Here is a 23,047-nt window from a genome sequence, read left to right on the forward strand (position 1 = left end):
TGTAGAGATGAGGTCTCGCTATGTTGCCCAGGCTGGTCTCAAACTCCTGGCCTTAAATCATCTTCCCACCTAGGCCTCCCAAAGTGCTGTGATCATAGACATAAGCCACCACAAATGGCCAAGAGTCAAGGTTTAATCTTGATGAAATTGTATTAGCTCAGGTTCAAGTTCTTAAGTAGGTTGGACTTAAAATCTCTTAGACTATGTAAACCAGTTATCTGTAGTATAACAAAGATAAAAATTGTTTCGATATATGAATTGCTTTACTTACCCATCGGAAATCCTTCCCATCAAATTTGCGCGCATTTGTAAATAACACAGTTCTAGCTGGCATGTTAATTCCCATAGCAAAGGTCTCCGTGGCAAATAAGGCCTAAGTAAATAAGTAATTCTATAACTAAACATATATTTTAAGCTGAAAACCTAGTTTTATAATTTTTAAGTGTTAACTAAATGTATTAATTTTTAAAATTAATGAGACCCTACAAAAATAAAAAACAATATGCTATTCTCAAACCTATTTTGTATTTTATATATAAAATTATTAATTAACATTTAATGTCTCTCATAGCTCAGAAATTTGGTAATTCAGAGAAAACAGACTTTCTTAAATTCTAACAGTGCCAACTAGAGAGAATGCACACTGGTCTTACGAACAAAGCTTTAGGTCATAGAATATTTTTCTAAACACAAATACATTTCCTGGCCTTTGCAACTGATGACGCAGTGATTTTGAGGACCACTTCAGTATTAGAAGATCTCTCAAGGAAGACTAGAATCAGTGACTCTGTAACACACTTCTAAGACCAACAAAAATAGTGGTTTAGGTACAAAAAGATACACATATAAGTAAAGCCACTGAAGTACTATATTCTCCAGGAAAGAAGTAAAAATATTTTAGTTCATCATCTCAACAGCATATTATTCATTCATTAAAAAGAATAAAGAAGAATCTGACACGATGAAATTATATAACAAGGGCAGTGTATAATGACTTTTTTTGTTGTTTACAAAATGACTAATTCATTATCTGTATGTATACTAGTAGGTATTTCTGGTAAGTGATGGGATGATCTTTCATTTTTTTACTTTACATACAACTGCTCTATTTGAATTTTACAACCAGCAAGCACTGCTTATGTTTTAAAAGATCCTTTAAAAGTGGGGCTCAGCAAAATATATAATCTAGAAGGGACATACCAGGGTCTAGGTATAAATATTGGCCAATTCTTGCTCTAAATGACTTCAAATATTTTCTTCAAGATAAGTAAATTTATTTTAAATATTCTACTTAGTGCTGAGGTTCTCACAATAAATCTCACATATGATTTTTTAAATGCTAACAATTTTTAAACATAAAATAACGCATGAGGCTGGGCATAGTAGCCTATAATCCCAGCACTTTGGGAGGCTGGGTGGGAGGATCACTTAAGGTCAGGAGTTCAAGACCACCCTGGCCAACATGGTGAAACCCCGTCTCTACAGAAAAAAAAAAAAAAAATTAGGTTGGGCGTGGTGGTATGCTCCTGTAGGCCCAGCTACTTGGGACGCTAAGGCAGAAGGATCACTTGAACCCAGGAGGCAGAGGTGCCACTGCACTCCAACCTGGGTGACAGAGCAAGATTCTGCTTCAAAATTAAAAAAAAAAAAAGTATGACTCATATATAGACTTATGATTACATTTTGATGTTGTTTCCCATCTTTAATATCCCATTTCTCGGTATAAATATCAGTATCATTAAAAAAATGAAATCAGATGCTCTCTGGTTTAAATTAGAATATTCAAAAAACTCTCTTTCCTAAGTCTAACCAGCAATTTCCTTGTCTTCTCTAAACTAATCCTTTTATTCTGTATATAGAAAGAAGTTTACAATCCCAGGTTTAGTAATTAAATACACCTTCTGCAACATTCTGTGGTATCCAATAGTGTTACCACTACATTCTTTGTTTTTGTTCTTGTTTTTGAGACAGTTTTGCTCTTGCTGTCCAGGCTGGAGTACAATGGTGTGTCTCCACTCACTGCAACCTCCGCCTCCCAGGTTCAAATGATTCTCCTGCCTCAGCTTCCCTAGTAGCTGGGACTACAGGTGCCCACCACCACGCTTGGCTAATTTTGTATTTTTAGCAGAGACGGGGTTTCTCCACGTTGTCAGGCTGGTTTCAAACTCTCGACCTCAGGTAATCCGCCCACCTTGGCCTCCCAAAGTGCTGGGATTACAGGTGTGAGCCACTATACCCGGTCACCACTACATTCTTCAAGAAAGGAAACAAATGGGTTTTTTTAATCTACACTCCAAGATTTATTTAAGTATAACAGCATATATAAACATCAAGTTCATTATTTAAGTCATTTCATTAAGCCTTGTGAAACACACACACACACAACTGCCTATAAACAATATTCTCTAATTTTCAGACTTTTCATACAACACAATATGGGGGCATAAAAAATAAAAATAAAACCATACCTTTATCAATCCTTCAGAAAAGAGAATTTCTATAGTTTCTTTCAAAATAGGAAGTAAACCACCATGGTGAATACCAATTCCCCTCTTCAAAAGAGGAAGTACATGTTCTACCTGTGATTTTGGAATAACACTGATTTTACATGTGAGAATATGGTTTTTAAAATGTTAAACTAACTCAATTAAGAAAAACGAGTAAATAATGCTTTCTCTTTAAAGAAACTTACTAAAATCTTTCCAGAATAAAAGCAAAACACAAATCTATATTCTCATAGATTATTACATTCAATATAATTCTCGCCTAGCTCATATGAAAGGCATATAGTAAATATACTTTACAAATGTTTCGCTGACTTAAACTTTCCAGCATCACTTCATCTCCTCAAAAAAAATTACACGCTACGGGGGCAGTTTTTGCCTGTAGAAAATAAACTTAAAAGATACTGGCAACTCAAACCCCCCAAAAATAAATCACTATAACACATATTTAACATGAATATGTACTTAATCTAAAAATAAATCAATTATTGAAGAATTACTTTAACAATCTATCAAATGCCATTAAATACTTAATACTAGAAGTGCGCGTAACAAAGATGTATAAAAACATGGCTCAGCCCTCAGATACTACTAATTCAGCCAGGAAGAAAAGCTACAAAAATGTTTATACATTAAATACCCTTTTTAAACAGCAAGAAACATGTTACCACAGTCTTATGGAAAATCCCTTACAAATCAAGGCATTCATCTGTAAAGGAAAGTATGATGACCTCCCAATGTTTCTTTTCACCCAAAAGAACTTTCATACCAGTCTAACGCACTATTTCTCAGCTCTGGATGCACAGTAGAATCACCAGGGGAGCCTTTAAAAGATTCTGATGTCCAGGTTGCACATCAGACCAATTAAATCAGAATCTCTGGAAGTGGCACAAAAGCATCAGCATATTTTGGAATTCCCAGGCAATTTCAACAGTCAAAGCAAAAATACACCGGATTAAGGCAAAGTAGGTGTGTTAAATTCCTCATTAAACACATGATTTTCAGTAAGGGTTCTCTCTTATTTTATGTGGTAGCCTTATGGATTAAAAAAGTTAATGACTTAAAACTAGCATTAAATATTCTGTAATACTGAGAACACTAGTAATTTTCACACTATGCTAGCTCTCAAAGTTCCTTCAGGTAGCAAATCTTTCTTCCATTGACTTTTTGAAGTTTAAAGTAAAAGTCAAAGTATCATTTAAGTGCATATCACAACATATATGCTGCAGTGTGTGAAAAGTGCAATAGAGTAATAAAACCAAGCAACATAAAGTGAATATAAGAAATCTAGGCCGGGCGCGGTGGCTCAAGCCTGTAATCCCAGCACTTTGGGAGGCCAAGACGGGTGGATCACGAGGTCAGGAGATCGAGACCATCCTGGCTAACACGGTGAAACCCCGTCTCTACTAAAAAAAAATACAAAAAACTAGCCGGGCGAGGTGGCGGGCGCCTGTAGTCCCAGCTACTCGGGAGGCTGAGGCAGGAGAATAGCGTAAACCTGGGAGGCGGAGCTTGCAGTGAGCTGAGATCCGGCCACTGCACTCCAGCCTGGGCAACAGAGCAAGACTCGGTCTCAAAAAAAAAAAAAAGAAATCTATTAATATCTACACTTTTATCTACTGATACTGAAAATTCACCTGAGGGAGTTTTTTATCTTCATCGGATAAGCAATCAATTGCATTACTGAATACTTCTTCAACCATCTTCTTTTCTTCATCTAGGAGAAAATTCAAGGGTACAGAAAATTCAAGGGTATAGAAATATCAAAATGAGTCAGTGATACCACACTTCACACATAACAAAGAATAAGGATCTAAAGGCCAGGTGTGGTGTCTCAAGCTTGTAATCCCAGCACTTAGGGAGGCTGAGGCAGATGGCTGGCTTGAGGCCAGGAGTTTGAGAACAGCCTGGGCAACATGGCAAAGCCCTGTCTCTGCAAAAAACACAAAAAAATTAGCCAGGCATTGTGGCGTGCACCTGTAGTCCCAGCTACTTGGGAGGCTGAGGCAGGAGGACCACCTGAGCCCGGGAGGCTAAGGCTGCAGTGAGCCATGATCGCACCACTACACTCCAGTCCTGGCAATAGAGTGAGACCCTGTCTCAGAAAAAAAAAAAAAAAAAAGCGTCTTTAAAGAGCAAAAGTAAAGAGGTGGCATTTAAAATGGTTAAGGAGAAAGTAGATAAAAATTACCACATAATCAATATAATTCTCTGCCTTTCAAAACATATCTAGTAGACTTAATTCATGAAAAAAAGCACTGTCTTACAAAAATAGTAACAATAACCGCACCTAGTGCTTTACATATAACATGTAAGTCTAACAATTACAGGACACAGGAACTATTATTATCTACATTTTACTACTATGTAAAGTGAAGCTTAGTTTTTAATAATTAGCACTACTATTAAATGTGAGAAAAACAATTCCAAAGCCCATGCTCTTTCTTAACCATTGCACTGCCTTCTTGTGCAGTGCAGCAAAGGTAGTTTTTAATAATTAGCACTACTATTAACTGTGAGAACAATTCCAAAGCCCATGCTCTTTCTTAACCATTGCACTGCCTTCTTGTGCAGAGTCTACCAAATAATATGTACTGAATAAATATTTGTTAAACCAAATAAATATTTGTTAAATTAATTAGTATGCAACCTTGCCAACTTTAAGTTTATTTGGCACTTGTAGGTAAAACATTTACGGGCAGAACAATTCAGTCTTTAAAAAAACACAAACTATTATTGGCTTTAGGAGGCTATGATGGCTGTCATTTGTACTTTTACTCATGGAAAAGTAGGAATTAAAAAAAAAACCTGTCTTGATAAAGAAAACAATACAACTGAAATTAAAACTTGGATGCCTTATGATATTACTTACTTTTCATTGTACTGTATTACACGTGTAAAAGGCAGAGGTGAAAGATAATCAGGTTGGTATTCAGCACACTGCAATTCTTGGCCAGTGGTATGGTTTGAATGTGTTCCCCTAAAGTTAATGTGCTGACCCCTTAATCCACAATACAACAGTGTTGAGAGGTAGGGCCTTTAAGAGACAGGGCCCTCATGAATGGATTAATGCCTTTATCAGAGGAGTGGGTTAGTTATCACTGGTATGGGTTCCTGATAAAAAGATGAGTTCAGCCCCCTTCTCCCACCTTTTGCTCTCTCTTGCATGCTCTCCTGCCCTACTGTCTTCAGCCATGGGATTCCACGACAAAAAAGGCCCTCACTAGATGTGCTGCGTCCCTCAAATTGGATTTCCAGCCCCTTGAACTGTAAGAAATAAATTTCTGCCTTTCATAAATTACCTAGTGATATGGTTTGGCTCTGTGTCCCCACCCAAAACTCATCTTGTAGTTCCCATGGTTCCCATGTGTTGTGGAAGGGAGCCAGGAGGAGATGACTGAATCATGGGGGTGTGTCTTTCCTATGCTGTTCTCATGATAGTGACTAAGTCTCATGAGATCTGATGGTTTTAAAAAATGGGAGTTTTCCTGTACAAGCTCCCTCACTTTGCCTTTTGCCACCCACGTAAGATGACTTGCTTCTCCTTGCCTTCTACCATGATTGTGAGGCATCCCCAGCCACGTGCAACTGTGAGTCCATTAAACCTATTTTCTTTGTAAATTGCCCAGTCTCGAGTACGTCTTTATCAGCATCGTAAAAACGGACTAGTCTCAGCTATTCTGTCACAGCAACACAAAATGGACTAAGATAGCCAGGTTGTGCTACTATCTTAACTGTGTGACTTTAAGTGAATTACTTTTGCAATTAATGTATAGAAACAATTTACCAATTTGCTAGAAGTTATATCACTTTGATTGAGAATTACAAAATAGTTAAGCAAAGGGCAGGTCTTACTGCTTTACACTTCAGTGAGAATGAAGCATAGTATTTTCTATATAGAAGGTGGTCTAACCAAGCTACAAGACCTACCCTTAAGTGGTCAAATAGAGAACCACAATAACTGAGGAGTTTATGATAACAAAGTGTAAGAAGGCATGATTCTAATATTTTTTATAGGGTTCTCCGAATTTTAAATAGAACAATGTACTCATATCTTTCAATAAAAGGAGAAGAAAGGAAAGAAAGTATAAGTCAAGGCTCTTTAAAGCTTTTACAAATGTGCTGAGTACTGCTGTAAGTGTAAGGTGAATGGCATATCCTAGTAATACATAACAGATAAAAATATCACTAGAAATATATTTTACACTTGTTTTCACATAACATTAAAATGATACTGAAATGATGTAGTACCTGTGTTGAAATCTAATTTGGTCATTTGAAGTGCATAGGCTTCACAATCTTTCTTACTAAAACTGAAAATAATCACAGGTTGGAAATTTCTTTCCATAATCATCTTCACAATTTTGAAAACATTTGATGGTCCTGCAAAAAGAGTAAATAACACACCAAAATTAACTCAAAATAGATCACAGATCTAAATTTAAAAGCTAAAACTATAAAACTTTTAAAAGAAAATATAGTAATAAATCTTCCTGATCTTGGGTTAGACAAAGCATTCTTAGATATGACAACAAAAGCATAAACAACGTAAGAAAAAAAATGCATGAACTGGACTTCATCAAAGTGAAAAACTTCTGTGATTTCATGGACACCATCAATAAAGTAAAAAGACAACCTCAAACAGAATGGGGGGAAACATTTGCAAATCGTCTATCTGATAAGGGTCTAGTATCCAGAATATGTAAAGAACTATCATAATTCAACAACAACAACAACAATGTTCAACATCATTAGCCACCAGGGAAATGTAAACTGAAACTACATTAAGATACCACTTCACATCTAATAGGATGACTATAATCAGACATACAACACTAAGTATCATGGAAAAATTATATGTGAAAAAATTAGGTCCATCAGATTATACTACTATCTTCCCAAATAGGAAATCAGGGCAAAATACATAATCTGAGTTTCAATTACCCATTACCTAGCCCAGGGATGCTGTAATTACAGAAAGATGCCTCTGTTTATATGGAGGAGGCGTATGGTAATACAAAGGATATAGAGAAAATGGAACCCTCATACATTCCTGATGAAAATGTAAAATGGTATAGCCACTTTGGAAAATACTTTGGCAGTTTCTCAAAAGGTTAAACATAGACTTTCCATATGGTGCAGCAATTCCACTCCTAGGCATATATCCAGAAGAAAACACCTATTCACACAAAAACTTGTATTAAATAGTACATTGCATCAATGTTTATAGCAGCTAACGGTCAAAAACTAGAAACAACCCAAAAGTCCATCCAATGATGAATGGAGAAACAAAATGTGGTATATCCATACAACGGAATGTTATTTAACCATGAAAAGGAATGAGTACATATAGCATAAAATGAACAAACCAGCCGGGCACAGTGGCTCACACCTGTAATCCCATCACTTGGGAGGCCAACGTGCGCAAATCGCTTCAGGTCAGGAGTTCAAGACCTGCTTAGCCAACATGGTGAAACCCCGTCTCTACTAAAAATACAAAAATTATTCATGCATGGTGGCAGGTGCCTATAATCCCTAGCTACTCGGCAGGCTGAGGCAGGAGAATCACTTGAACCTAGGAGGCAGAGGTTACAGTAAGCCAAGATAGAACCAGTGTACTCCAGCCTGGGTGATAGAGCAAGACTCTGTCTCAAAAAAATAAATAAAATAAAATAAAATAAAATAAACGAACTTTGAAAACATTATGTGAAGAGAAAGAAGCCAGTTGCTCCAAACATATGAAATGTACAGACAAGGGAAAGCCACAGAGATCAAAAACAGGCTAATGATTAGCTAAGTCTGGGGGATGAGAAGGGAAAGGCTGGGGGAAAGGGAAAATAACTGTTAATGTGTACTGGGTTTCTTTTTGGGATCATGAAAATATTTTGGAACTAGACAGTGGTGATGGCTGCACAACTCTGTAAATATACTGAAGACTACTGAATTGTATACTTTAGATGAGTGAATTCTATAGCATGTAAATTATACTTAATGTCATACAAAAAAGATAAATATTTATTCAATTTTATCATATATCATCTAGACCTTTACATAGCTTGAGAAAAAAAACTAAGACAAAAAATGTCAGAGTAATTTGAATACACAATTTACATGTAAAATTATCTCAAAGCAAAGTTCCAAATTACCTTTTGTTCCTCCTTTCCGCCCTTTCTGGTCTCCTTTGGCCAAATCACCTGCATCTCGAAGCACTTGCATTGCAGTATTAAAATTATCTTCTCTGAAGTCACCCTGGCATCACAAATTTTTTCTGTGTAACTTCACTAATATTTAACCATAATTCAAACATTTTTAATACATAAGGCTTCCTCAAATAAAATAATTTAGTATAATAATGAAAGCCACTAAAATAGTCCAAACATGATCTATGGTAAGAGGTATTAAAAGGTGAAAAAGAAGTAATAAAAAATGGAGAAAAGCAAAACATAAGATATCTGAAACATGTCCAGAACTCCTATTCTCTAGGCATTTTTAAATACTGGGAAGGAGGGAAATCTGACTCATGCATAAGAAAAACAAGTCTCAAATATAATGTTTGAAAAAAAACACACAAAAAAATCAAGATTGATTAAAACTAAGACACAGAAATGTATCTCTACCTTTCTTCTCTAATTCTAAATTAAAAAAAAAACCAAGATATTAACAATAAAGCATGACATTATAGATTTAAAAAGCACAATTACTCTTACATTTTCATCAACCACAAGATGCAGGCCATCTCCCCCTGCTGGAAAAATGTAGTGTTGCAATGGAGTGGGTCGATAATCTGTGTAAATTACATGACAAGGCTGTAAAAAGAAAGAAATAATTAAACATACAGAATTTTATTTCTTCAAAATAAAACCATACCTTAGTCCAATCTAAAAGCTCTTAAGAAAATCAAGTAATGAATTCAACATTTCAAAGAGAAAATACTTCAAAAAACTCACTAAAACCCAGGCAAGAGAAAAATGTAGAAAAATTAGGTCTATGAAATTATACTACCATCTTCCCAACTTACCAATTCCCTAACCAGGGCTAAATACATGACCTGAGCATCAATTACCCATTACCTAGCCCTGGGACGCTGTAATTATGGAAAGATGCTTATTTTTCTACAGAGGAGGAGTACGGTGATACAAAGGATCCATGAGCTAAAATGGAACTTTTCTGCCCCACCGAGGCTTTTCAAAACCTTAGTATAAAGCAGCAGGTTGATCTAGCTTCTCCCCAAGATCCATTGGGTTTTTCTACCCTACAGAAGCAATATGGGAGAATGTCATAAAAACACGATCAGGGAGCTTATAAACAGATAAATTCATGACAGTATCAGTATAAAGGAAAATTAAGGGCAGAAAAATAAAAGCAAGAATAAATTCAGTATACGTAAACAAATGTCTGTTACAAGCCTATACAGATGCTAAAGTCAGACTAGAAAGGCAAAACAGAAACAGTCAGTAAAAAGTTTGTGTTTACATGACAAAAATCAAATCAAATGCTCAAGAGATGCCCAGCTTTTCCTGGCACCAAAGCATTAGGGGAAATTCTGTATACTCATGGATAACTATCTAAGTAAATGCAGTAGTTTCTAAACCTGGCAGATCATCAGATCAACTTGGGAAATTTTGAAAATAGGAGCTCCCAAGGCACTATTCCCTGAGATTTAGATATAGAGGGTTTGTGATGGGGCTCAGAAGTCAACATTTCTAAAAAGCTAGTCAGTTGATTTTGATAAGCTGCTTGATTTGAGAAGTAGTTTGCCATTAAAATTTTATTATTCTGGACAACATCAGGAAAAAAGCATAGGGAGAGTAGAGCAAGGCTAATCTGTAATATTTTGAAAATTGAAGACATCAAAAAGGAAGGAAAAATACCTGTTTATGTAAATGGCAAATCCATTCAGCAAACTGTCGGGCATTTGGAATAGTAGCCGAAAGAAAGACATAGTGGACGTTATCAGGAAGCAAAATAATAGTTTCTTCCCATACTACACCACGTTCTGAAAAAAATAAATATAAACTTTGGACTACAGTTGGACTACAGTGTCACTCTGTGATAGCATCTAAAATTACATTCTCTGAAGTTTCATAGTTAGAAATGCAGACTTTACCCAAGAATATTTTAAGCCATAGAACCTTACTGAAAACAATTTCTCACCATTAATCTATCCAGTAGAAAATTAGTAGACTAAACCACTATAAATACAATGTACTCTGAAATAGCCTACAAAGAGCAATTCCAGGGTTAATCTTTCCAAACAACCTAACAAGAGCCTCAATGACAAGGCAGCGGAACAGTATTTCTATTGCACAGCATTGAAAAGTAATGGTTACTGACTTGTAGAAAGTTGTAGCAACAAATTTAGAAGATACTATTACTATTCCAGACTGCATCGTTCACCCAAATTATCCTTGTGATCATCCGGAGATGAAAGAAAGACTTGATGAACGATAAAACTGTAAGCCATTTTTATTAAAATGGAAAAAGTTTGACAGTTTCCCTCCTAAAATAAATCAACAAAGGATTTCTGATTCTAAAACCAAAACAACTCTGTTAAGAGCTTAATTTTATAAATTTGGAAAGGGTGAAATATTCAAAGGGTAAATGATTTCTTAAATTCTATTACTTTCTCCATAAATACAGGCTGATTTAGTGAGCTAGTTTAAATAAAAACCAAATCTTAAGTGTGTACATATTAAACATTTAACTTTTCAATGTGTTTGTTAATGCTAACCCTGCCAGCACCCTAAAAATTCCAAGCATACTTACTTTTTCCTTACGAGAGTGTAACAGCCTAAGGGGCATTTGTAAGTTTTTATTTTTGTTCATTTTTATTTCATAATCCTCACTTTTTTTAACCATAAACACGTATTTTATAGTTACTGAACTAAATAAAAATCAGGAAAGTTAACTTTGCAAGCTAGAAGTTTTAGAAATTCTACAACATTAGTTCTATTGGTGAGCTCTCTATTAGAAGCATGCCAGCTTTTAATTTATTTTGCTTTATTTGAATTTGCATTCCTCACCCAGCAAAAGTTACTATTAAGGAGCTGTAATTGAATGAAATCTTAATGGAAAAATAATATCATGTTGTCCACAATTTAAAGAAGCAAGGCCAGTGTGTGGTTCACGCCTGTAATCCCAGCACTTTGGGAGGCCAATGTGGGAGGATCACTTGAGTCCAGGAGTTCAAGACCTGCCTGCTCAACATTGTGAGACATCATCTCTACTAATAAAATAAATAAAAATTAGCCAGGCATGGTGGTACACGCCTGTCGTTTCAGCTACCTGGGGAACTGAGATGGGAGATCAAGTCTGCAGTGAACCATGATGCTAACACTGCACTTCAACCAGGGCAACATAGTGAAACTCTGTTTCAAAAATAAATACATAAATAAATATAAAGAAGCAAGTTTATTGAACCCGAGTCACACAAAAACTAGAAGCAAAATTTAACAATAACTTGCCCAAAATTCCTAATGTCATTCTAAAGGGAAACACATGATATATATTTCAACACTGAATATACCTGAATCTCTCATATAATGAATTTCATCAAATATAACCCAAGCAACTTCTCGCATAACTTCAGAACCTCTGTAAAGCATACTTCTCAAAATCTAAAGAAAAAAGTGAAGAATTTATTTAGTTGGATTCTGACATAACAGCTAATAGACAAAAGTTGTTTTTTCCAACGAGGAATTGTGGATGTTTTTTATTAAGTGGAAATATTAAAATAATTTTAAAGGGTTACAGAACTTACTATTTAACAAATATTAACAAAAGTAATATTATATTGTTGTATATTTATATATTATATATTCCTTTTCTCATAACAAACAAAGTAAATGGCTTCTAAACAGTTACTAATCAGATACAATCCACAGAGAGAATTATCACCCCTCCTCTTCATATGTCTAGAATATGACACAACTTCCTTCTATATATAGCACCATCCCAAGATTCACACTTTCTAAAATATAAGTACAACTTAAATTATCCTCTATTCAAAACACTGGATCATCCCTGAGTGTTTGCCCATTTTTTTTCTGCCTCGTTTTCTTGCAACATGGATACTTCCTGGCAACTGTTATCCTAATTTTTGGAGTTAATGAAAACCTTCCACAGATGAAAGAAAGTTTTGAAAATGAAAAATAAACTTCCATGAGGCGACAAAATGAAAAGTGAGCAATGCTTTTGGCTGGTTCTCCAAACCAGAAGCTAATTTATGCTCACCATTATACCATGTCCTTGGAAAATGCAAAGATATAATTAAAGTAAGTACAAAAATACTTAGTAAAGATAGCTAATCATGTCCAAAACTTAAGATATTATAAGTATATGCAAAACTTAACTGCAATTATGGGAAGAAGGTAAACATAATACTGTACTCTTTAGAAAATCAGTTACTCAGCCAGGTGCAGTGGCTCACACCTGTAATCCCAGCACTTTGGGAGGCCGAGGCAGGTGGATCCTGAGGTCAGGAGATTGAGACCATCCTGGCTAACATGGTGAAACCCCATCTCTACTAAAAATACAAAAAATTAGCTGGGTGTGGTGGTGAGGGCCTGGAGGCTGAGGCAGGAGAATGGCGTGAACCCAGGAGGCGGAGCTTGCAGTGAGCCGAGATCGTGCCACTGCACTCCAGCCTGGGTGACAGAGCGAGACTCCATCTCAAAAATAAATAAATAAATAAATAAATAAATATCAGTTACTCATCTACTTGTATCAACACTGAGATATAGAAGGCAAAATCACATGAAGAGTCACTATTTACATAAAACTTCATTTACATAAAACATTCAAATCCTTAAAACTATGTATATAAAACCAATAAAATATTTTCATGTCATCGACAGTAATAAACTTTAAAAATACTTGAAGAAAAAATGTATCTATGAGACAAATAACAAAGTATAGTAATGTAGAAATTTAATATCAGAACATTTTAAGATAAATTTTATCCATTTTGGCTAAATCTAATCAGAAAATAAAGTATTATACTTTACTTAAGTAGAGCAACCAATAAAACATCCCATGTTCTAACTGAATAGTTACATTAATTTAATTAAAAACGAAGTCAGATGAGGCACTATATGAATTACCTCTGTGGTCATAACAAGACAAGATGCCGTAGGATTAATAGTAACATCACCAGTCATCAAACCAACGTCTTGAAATTCTTCATACATTTCACGGTATTTTTGGTTACTCAGAGCCTTAATTGGGCTGGTAAATATTACACGCTGCTTTTCCCTTAAGGCCAATGCGATGGCATACCTACAAATGTGAAAACAAATAATCATAAAACTTTTCCTTTAAATGATGACTTTAAAAATTCTGTTAATATTTAAATTGTGTCCAAATTTTCCCTAATTACTTATCTTGAATGAACTTTGAAGAACAGTAACACCATATCTATTATACTAATAATTATAATAAATATGACATAGAGTGATCTAAAACCATTTTAACTCTGGTCACTTAATCACTAACACTAACAGATCACTAACAGTTACCCTATTTCTTGCAAGGAAAATACCTATGGTTCTAAGATGGGTCTACAAAAGTTCAGAGCCTCTGTTCATACATACACAGATGATAAAGTGCTTATAGCCCCTGGAGAATGAAGTGTTTCCTCAAGTTTCACAAATAAGTTAATCTGTACGTATTCTTTTCCCACACATAACAGTTAACAAGTCAGTCCTCTGAAAATTATGGTAGGTTCTGATTATGGAAAATTTTTTCCATAGCTATTAACAGAACACAATAGAGCAGTTTTGTTGTTCTTTAAATATAGACAATGACATCAGCATTAAACTTAACATTATAGTAGATCCTCCTTATTTAAGATTCAGCTCCTGCCCAGAACAGGCTTATTATAATGTATTTGGGGAAATAAAAATAACATTCATCCCAGCCATCCCCGAAAATAGTGAAATAAGCAATTTTTTAAAAATCGGGAAGCTGTCTAAACATCAAATATGAATTTTAAGAACATACACGAAACAGAAATGCTACATATATTATCTAAACTTTTTAAGAAAAAAAATTGCAAGGTATAAAAAGAAACAGGAAAGTATGATCCGCATGTAGGAAAAAAGAAGCAGTCACAAGAAACTGTCTCAAAAAGGAACCAAAACTATTAACAACATAATCAAATGGAAAGTCTACAGATTAGGCCGGGTGCAGTGGCTCGCACCTATAATTCTAGCATTTATGGAGGCTGAGGTGGGTGGATCACATGAGGTCAGGAGTTCGAGACCAGACTGGCCAACATGGGGAAACGCTGTCTCTACTAAAAATACAAAAATTAGTCAGGCGTGGTGGTGGACATTTGTAATCTCAGCTACTTGGCAGGCTGAAGAAGGAGAATTGCTTGAATCCAGGAGGTGGAGGTTGCAGTGAGCCAATATCACGTCATTGTACTCCAGCCTGGGGATAGAGTGAGACTCTGTCTCAAAAAGAAAGAAAGTCAGTCTACAGATTAACAATCAAAAGGAAAAATTCACTAGATGAGCCCATAAGCAGATCTGTGATGACTGTTACCAATGAACATGAAGATAAATTGAGATAAATTATCAAATCTGAAGAGAAAAAGAAATAGAAGAAAAATAAGAGACACTTAGAGATCTGCAAGACATCCTCAAGTATCCCAAAGGAAATTCCAAAATGAGACAGAGGTAGGAAAAAAAGTAACAACAAAAAACTTCATTTGTTTAAAAGACATTACTCTAGAGATCCAAGAAGCTCAATTAACACAGGAGTAAAAAGCAAAAAAGAACCATACCTAGAAACATCATAGTTAAACTGCTAAATGACAAAGCCAAAGAGAGTCTTTGAAAAACTGCAACAGAAAAACTCAACACATAAAAGAGAACAACATAATTAAGGCTGACTTCTCATCAGAAACAATGGAGTAGAATGAAACAGTATCAGTAGAATGATGTATCTGGAGTTGAAGGGAAAAAAAAAATCTGTCAACCAGGAACTCTATATCCAGTGACACTGCCCTTCAAAAATGAAAGCAAAATAAAACTACTCTGTAAGACATATTTGTTAAAAACCCTTCAAACTGAAAGGAAATAAAACCATAAAACAGAACAATTAAGACTATTTATGTATATACAGGCATATATAAAACTTTTATCATTTAATATTTTTAGAAAACACAATATAAAGCAATGATTATATTGTACTACAGATACCATATTACTAGATTTACAGCATATGTAGTTGAAATGTAAGAGAGTATTAAATAGTACAAAAATGAGAAGAAAATATGACGGCAAGTTTTCAGTATTTTCCATAAATTGTGATTGTGATTTAGTTAAACCTGCACACTGTAAGCCCCAAAATAACCACTAAAAACATAACTCAAAGAAAGCTAAAAAGTCAAAAGAGAAATTAAAATGGTACACTAAAAGATATTTGTTAAACAAAATAGAAGGCAGTAAAGGAGGAAAAATAAGGATTAAAAAAAAACATGAGAAATACACCAAAAGACTCCCAAAACCAACAACAAAAGGCAAATATAAATCCAACCATATCAATCATTAAATTAAATTACTGAAATTTCATGAAGTATTTTCTCTAAGTACAAATTAAATTAGAAATAAACGGCTAAGTATATGGAAAATCATGTTTGAAAAGTAAACAACATACGAGGGAACCAAGAGAAATGAAAAAATGGAATGAAAATGAAACACAGTATTATCAGTTTACAGGATGCATTTTAAGCAGTACTAAGAGGTACATTTTATAGTTTTATAGAAACACTTATATTAAACATAAAGAATTATCTAAAACTTCAAGAAATTTCTACACCAGGCACAGTGGCTCACAGCTGTAATCCCAGCACTTTGGGAGACAGAGACGGGGTATTGCTGAGCCTAGGTGCTCAAAGCAGCCTGGGCATCATGGCGAAATCCCATCTCTTAAAAAATATATATATACTTGGCCAGGTGTGGTGGCTTGCACCTGTAATCCCAGCACTTTGGGAGGCTGAGGCAGGAGGACTGCTTGAGCCCAGAAGTTCAAGACCGGTCTGGGCAACACAGACCCTGTCTCTACAAAAACAAACAAACAAACAAACAAACAAAACAAAATTAAATAAATAAATAAAATTAAAAAATTAGCTGGGTGTGGCAGCACATGTCTGTACTCCTAGCTACTAAGGAGGCTGAGGTGGGAGCATCAATTGAGCCTGGGAAGGTGAGGCTGTAGTGAGCCATAATCATGCCATTGCATTCCAACCTGGTTGAGACCCTGTCTCATAAAAGAAAAAAATAAATTTCTGGATAGACACGGTATACCAAAATTGGCTTTAAAAAACAGGAAATTAAATTAGGAACTAAAAATCTTCCCACAAAGAAATGCCTAGGCTTAAATGGCTTCACTAGTGAATTCTATCAAACATTTAAGAAGTATGCCAAATACACAAAGCCTTACGGAAAACAGACCAGGAGGGAACACTTCCAGCTTCCAGTTTACTTTAAGAGATCAGTATTACTCCAACACCAATGCCAAAGACTTTATAAGAAAATGACATACCGTTAATCCTCATGATGACACAAAAGTCTAGAATAAAACAGAGTCAGCTCTCTATACATGCAGGTCCTGAGGACTGAAAATATACTACTGTATTTGCAAGATGAGGAACCCATGGATACAGAGAGACAACTATTCATATCTGAAGATTCCACAGGGCCTACTGCAGAAATTTGAGCTTCTGTGGATTCTGCTATATGAGGGGGTCTGGGAACCAATCCTCCTTGGATAATGAGTGGACGACCGTACTGGCAAACTGAAATTGGCAACATACACAAATGATCATCTGCCATAAACAACCAGATTTATTCTAGGAATACAAGGTTGGTTTAAAAATCAGAAAATTTAATATAGTACTCTAAGAGAATAAAAAGCTAATACCACGTGATTTCCTCAGTAGATGGAAAAATTCATTTCACAAAATACAACATATTTTGATAAAAATTCTCAATTTTTTGTTTACTTTCATTTATTCCCTACTAAGACCAGAAAGAAACAACTTCATTCTCATAAAGAGCAACCAGCATAAAACAGCTAATATAATTAATGCTGAAAGACTGAACGTTTTCTTCCTCATATCAGAAATAAGGCAAGGATGTCCACTCTCACTACTATCCAATATTGTACTAGATATTGCCAATGCAATAAAAAAGACACACATATTGAAAAGGAAGTAAAACTGTCTTTTTTCACAGGCAATGTTACCATCTATATAGAAAGTCATATGGAATGTACGAAAAAATTAATGAAACTTAAGGAAACATAATAAGGTTGCTGGATAAAATATCAATATATAGGCCGGGCGCGGTGGCTCACGCCTGTAATCCCAGCACTTTGGGAGGCCAAGGCGGGTAGATCATGAGGTCAGGAGATCGAGGCCATCCTGGCTAACACTGTGAAATCCCGTCTTTACTAAAAAATACAAAACAAAATTAGCCGGGTGTGGTGGCAGATGCCTGCAGTCCCAGCTACTCGGGAGGCTGAGGCAGGAGAATGGCATGAACCGGGGAGGTGGAGATTGCAGTGAGCCGAGATCATGCCACAGCACTCCAGCCTGGGCGACAGAGCAGGATTCTGTCTCAAAAAAAAAAAAAAAAAATTGTATTTCAATATACATGCTATTGGTAATCCAAATATAACCTTAAGAAAAAATGTGGAGGCGGCACCCAAGATGGCCGAGTAAGAACAGCTCCAGCCTCCAGCTCCCAGCCTGAGCGACACAGAAGACGGGTGATTTCTGCATTTTCAACCGAGGTACTGGGTTTGTCTCACTGGGGCGGGTCAGACAGTCCATGCTGGTCAGTGGGTGCAGCCCGACCAAAGAGAGCTGAAGCAGGATGAGGCATCGCCTCACCTGGGAAGGGCAAGGGGGAAGGGAATTCCTTTTCCTAGCCAAGGGAAACTGAGACACACAACACCTGGAAAATCGGGTAACTCCCACCATAATACTGCGCTTTACCAAGGGTCTTAGCAAACGGCACACCAGGAGATTATATCCCAACTGGCCCAGAGGGTCCCACGACCACGGAGTCTCCCTCATTGATAGCACAGCAGTCTGAGATCTAACTGCAAGGTGGCAGCCAGGCTGGGGGAGGGGCGCCTGCCATTGCTGAGGCTTAAGTAGGTAAACAAAGCTGCTGGGAAGCTCGAATTGGGTAGAGCCCACCACAGCTCAAGGAGGCCTGCCTGCCTCCGTAGACTCCTCCTCTGGGGACAGGGCATAGCTAAACAAAAAGCAGCAGAAACTTCTGCAGATGTAAATGTTGCTGTCTGACAGCTTTGAAGAGAGCAGTGGTTCTCCCAGCATGGAGGCTGAGATCTGAGAACAGACAGACTGCCTGCTCAGGTGCATCCCTGACCCCTGAGTAGCCTAACTGGGAGACATCCCCCACTAGGTGCAGACCCACACCTCACACCTCACACGGCTGGGTACACCTCTGAGACGAAGCGTCCACAGCAAGAATCAGACAGCAACACTTGCTGTTCAGCAATATTCTGTCTTCTGCAGCCTCTGCTGCTGATACCCAGGCAAACCGGGTCTGGAGTGGACCTCAAGCAAACTCCAACAGATCTGCAGCTGAGGGTCCTGACTGTTAGAAGGAAAACTAACAAACAGAAAGGACACCCACAAAAAAATCTCATCAGTATGTCACTATCATCAAAGACCAAAGGCAGATAAAACCACAAAGATGGGGAAAAAGCAGTGCTGGAAATTCAAAAAATCAGAGCGCATCTCCCCCTCCAAAGGAACGCAGCTCATCGCCAGCAATGGAACACAGCTGGACTGGGAATGACATTGACAATTTGAGAGAAGAAGGCTTCAGTCGATCAAACTTCTCAGAGCTAAAGGAGGAACTATGTACCCAGCGCAAAGACACTAAAAACTTTGAAAAAAGAATGGAAGAATGGATAACTAGAATAATCAATGAAGACCATATGAACTGATAGAGATTAAAACCATGACATGAGAACTATGTGACAAATCCACAAGCTTCAGTAACTGACTCGATCAACCAGAAGAAAGAGTATGAGTGATTAAAGATCAAATAAATGAAATGAAGTGAGAAGAGAAGTGTAGAGAAAAAAGAGTAAAAAGAAATGAACAAAGCCTCCAAGAAAAATGGGATTATGTGAAAAGACCAAATCTACGTCTGATTGGTGTGCCTGAAAGTGACAGGGAAAATGGAATCAAGTTGGAAAACACTCTGCAGGATATCATCCAGGAGAACTTTCCCAACCTAGTAAGGCAGGCCAACATTCAAACTTAGGAAATACAGAGACCACCACAAAGATAATCCTCAAGAAGAGGAACTCCAAGACACATAATGGTCAGAATCACCAAAGTTGAAATGAAGGAAAAAATGTTAAGGGCAGCCAGAGAGAAAGGCTGGGTTACCCACAAAGGGAAGCCCATCAGAATAACAGCAGATCTCTCGGCAGAAACTCTACAAGCCAGAAGAACTCTAGGGGCCAATATTCAATATTCTTAAAGAAAAGAATTTTCAACCCAGAATTTCATATTCAGCCAAACTAGGTTTCATAAGTGAAGGAGAAATAAAATCCTTTACAGACAAGCAAATGCTTAGAGATTTTGTCACCACCAGGCCTGCCCTACAAGAGATCCTGAAGGAAGCACTAAACATGAAAAGGAACAACAGGTACCAGCCATTGCAAAAACATGCCAAAATGTAAGGACCATCGATGCTAGGAAGAAACTGCATCAACTAACAAGCAAAATAACCAGCTAATATCATAATGACAGGATCAAGTTCACACATAACAGTATTAACCTTAAATGTAAATGGACTAAATGGTCCAATTAAGAGACACAGACTGACAAATTGGGTAAAGAGTCAAGACCCATCAGTTTGCTGTATTCAGGAGACAAGTCTCACATGCAAAGACACACATAGGCTCAAAATTAAGGGATGGAGGAAGATCTACCAAGTAAATGGAAAACAAAAAAAAGCAGGGGTTGCAATCCTAGTCTCTGATAAAATAGACTTTAAACCATCAAAGATCAAAAGAGACAAGGCCATTACATAAGAGTAAAGGGATCAATTCATCAGGAAGAGCTAACTATCCTAAATATATATGCACCCAATACAGGAGCACCCAGATTCATAAAGCATGTCCTTAGAGACTTACAAAGAGACTTAGACTCCCATGAAATAATGGGAGACTTTAACACCCCACTGTCAACATTAGACAGATCAATGAGACACAAAGTTAACAAGGATATCCAGGAATTGAATTCACCTCTGCACCAAGCAGACCTAACAGACATCTACAGAACTCTCCACTCCAAATCAACAGAATATACATTCTTCTTGGCACCACATTGCACTTATTCCAAAATTTGACCACATAGTTGGAAGTAAAGCACTCCTCAGTAAATGTAAAAGGACAGAAATTATAACAAACTGACTCTCAGACCACAGTGCAATCAAACTAGAACTCAGGACTAAAAAACTCAATCAAAATCGCTCAACTACATGGAAACTGAACAACATGCTCCTGAATGACTACTGGGTACACAATGAAATTAAGGCAGACATAAAGATGTTCTTTGAAACCAATGAGAACAAAGATACAACATACCAGAATCTCTGGGACACATTTAAAGCAGTGTGTAGAGGGAAATTTATAGCACTAAATGCCCACAAAAGAAAGCAGGAAAGATCTAAATTGACACCCTAACATCACAATTAAAAGAACTAGAGAAGCAAGAGCAAACACATTCAAAAGCTAGCAGAAGGCAAGAAATAACTAAGATCAGAGCAGAACTGACGGAGATAGAGACACAAAAAACCCTCAAAACATCAATGAATCCAGGAGGTGGTTTTTTGAAAAGGTCAACAAAAATGATAGACCACTAGCAAGACTAATAAAGAAGAAACGAGAGAAGAATCAAATAGATGCAATAAAAAATGATAAAGGGGATATCACCACCGATCCCACAGAAATACAAACTACCATCAGAGAATACTATAAACACCTCTATGCAAATAAACTAGAAAACCTAGAAGAAATGGATAATTTCCTGGATGCTTACATTCTCTCAAGACTAAACCAGGAAGAAGCTGAATCCCTGAATAGACCAATAGCAGGCTCTGAAATTGAGGCAATAATTAATAGCCTACCAACCAAAAAAAGTCCAGGACCAGACGGATTCACAGCCGAATTCTACCAAAGGTACAAGGAGGAGCTAGTACCATTCCTTCTGAAACTATTCCAATCAACAGAAAAAGAGGAATCCTCCCTAACTCATTTTATGAGGCCAACATCATCCTGATACCAAAGCCTGGCGGAGACACAACAAAAAAAGAGAATTTTAGACCAATATCCCTGATGAACATCGATGCAAAAATCCTCAATAAAATACTGGCAAACTGAATCCAGCAGCACATCAAAAAGCTTATCCACCATGATCAAGTGGGCTTCATCCCTGGGATGCAAGGTTGGTTCAACATATGCAAATCAATAAATATAATCCCACATATAAACAGAACCAAAGACAAGAACCACATGATTATCTCAATAGATGCAGAAAAGGCCTTTGACAAAATTCAACAGTCCTTCATGCTAAAAACTCTCAATATATTTGGTATTGATGGAACATATCTCAAAATAATAAGGGCTATTTATGACAAACCCACAGCCAATATCATACTGAATGGGCAAAAACTGGAAGTATTCCCTTTGAAAACTGGCACAAGACAGAGATGCCCTCTCTCACCACTCCTATTCAACATAGTGTTGGAAGTTCTGGCTAGGACAATCAGGCAAGAGAAAAAAATCAAGGGTATTCAGTTAGGAAAAGAAGAAGTCAAATTGTCCCTGTTTGCAGATGACATGATTGTCTATTTAGAAAACCCCATCGTCTCAGCCCAAAATCTCCTTAAGCTGATAAGCAACTTCAGCAAAGTCTCAGCATACCAAATCAATGTGCAAAAATCACAAGCATTCTTATACACCAGTAACAGACAGAGAGCCAAATCATGAATGAACTCCCATTCACCATAGCTTCAAAGAGAATAAAATACCTAGGAATCCAACTTACAAGGGATGTAAAGGACCTCTTCAAGGAGAACTACAAACCACTGCTCAGTGAAATAAAAGAGGACACAAACAAATGGAAGAACATACCATGCTCATGGAAAGGAAGAATCAATATCATGAAAATGTCCATATTGTCCAAGGTAATTGATAGATTCAATGCCATCCCCATCAAGCTACCAACAGCTTTCTTCACAGAATTGGAAAAAACTGCTTTAAAGTTTACATGGAACCAAAAAAGACCCCGCAATGCCAAGACAATCCTAAACCAAAAGAACAAAGCTGGAGGCATCATGCTACCTGACTTCAAACTATACTACAAGGCTACAGTAACCAAAACAGCATGGTACTGGTACCAAAACAGAGATATAGACCAATGGAACAGAACACAGCCCTCAGAAATAATACCACACATCTACAGCCATCTGATCTTTGAC

The 23,047-nt window shown here is 36.7% G+C and overlaps 1 protein-coding gene across 2 annotated transcripts in view; it reads right to left on the reverse strand.

Annotated features, from left to right (window-relative positions):
* MTREX (Mtr4 exosome RNA helicase) overlaps nucleotides 1-23,047 on the reverse strand; it is a 130,914-nt gene that overhangs the window by 77,806 nt on the left and 30,061 nt on the right. For both annotated transcript variants that reach the window (XM_010386472.2, XM_010386473.2), the window contains exons 6-14: nucleotides 13,607-13,781; nucleotides 12,031-12,121; nucleotides 10,376-10,500; nucleotides 9,212-9,310; nucleotides 8,651-8,753; nucleotides 6,756-6,887; nucleotides 4,142-4,221; nucleotides 2,469-2,579; nucleotides 272-373 (exon numbers count right to left, since the gene is read on the reverse strand). In XM_010386472.2, coding sequence (XP_010384774.1) covers nucleotides 272-373; nucleotides 2,469-2,579; nucleotides 4,142-4,221; nucleotides 6,756-6,887; nucleotides 8,651-8,753; nucleotides 9,212-9,310; nucleotides 10,376-10,500; nucleotides 12,031-12,121; nucleotides 13,607-13,781 — 1,018 coding nt within the window. The remainder of the gene's footprint in view (nucleotides 1-271; nucleotides 374-2,468; nucleotides 2,580-4,141; nucleotides 4,222-6,755; nucleotides 6,888-8,650; nucleotides 8,754-9,211; nucleotides 9,311-10,375; nucleotides 10,501-12,030; nucleotides 12,122-13,606; nucleotides 13,782-23,047) is intronic.

This window comes from Rhinopithecus roxellana, chromosome 3 (genome assembly GCF_007565055.1).
Source record: "Rhinopithecus roxellana isolate Shanxi Qingling chromosome 3, ASM756505v1, whole genome shotgun sequence".
NCBI classification, from domain to species: domain Eukaryota; kingdom Metazoa; phylum Chordata; class Mammalia; order Primates; family Cercopithecidae; genus Rhinopithecus; species Rhinopithecus roxellana.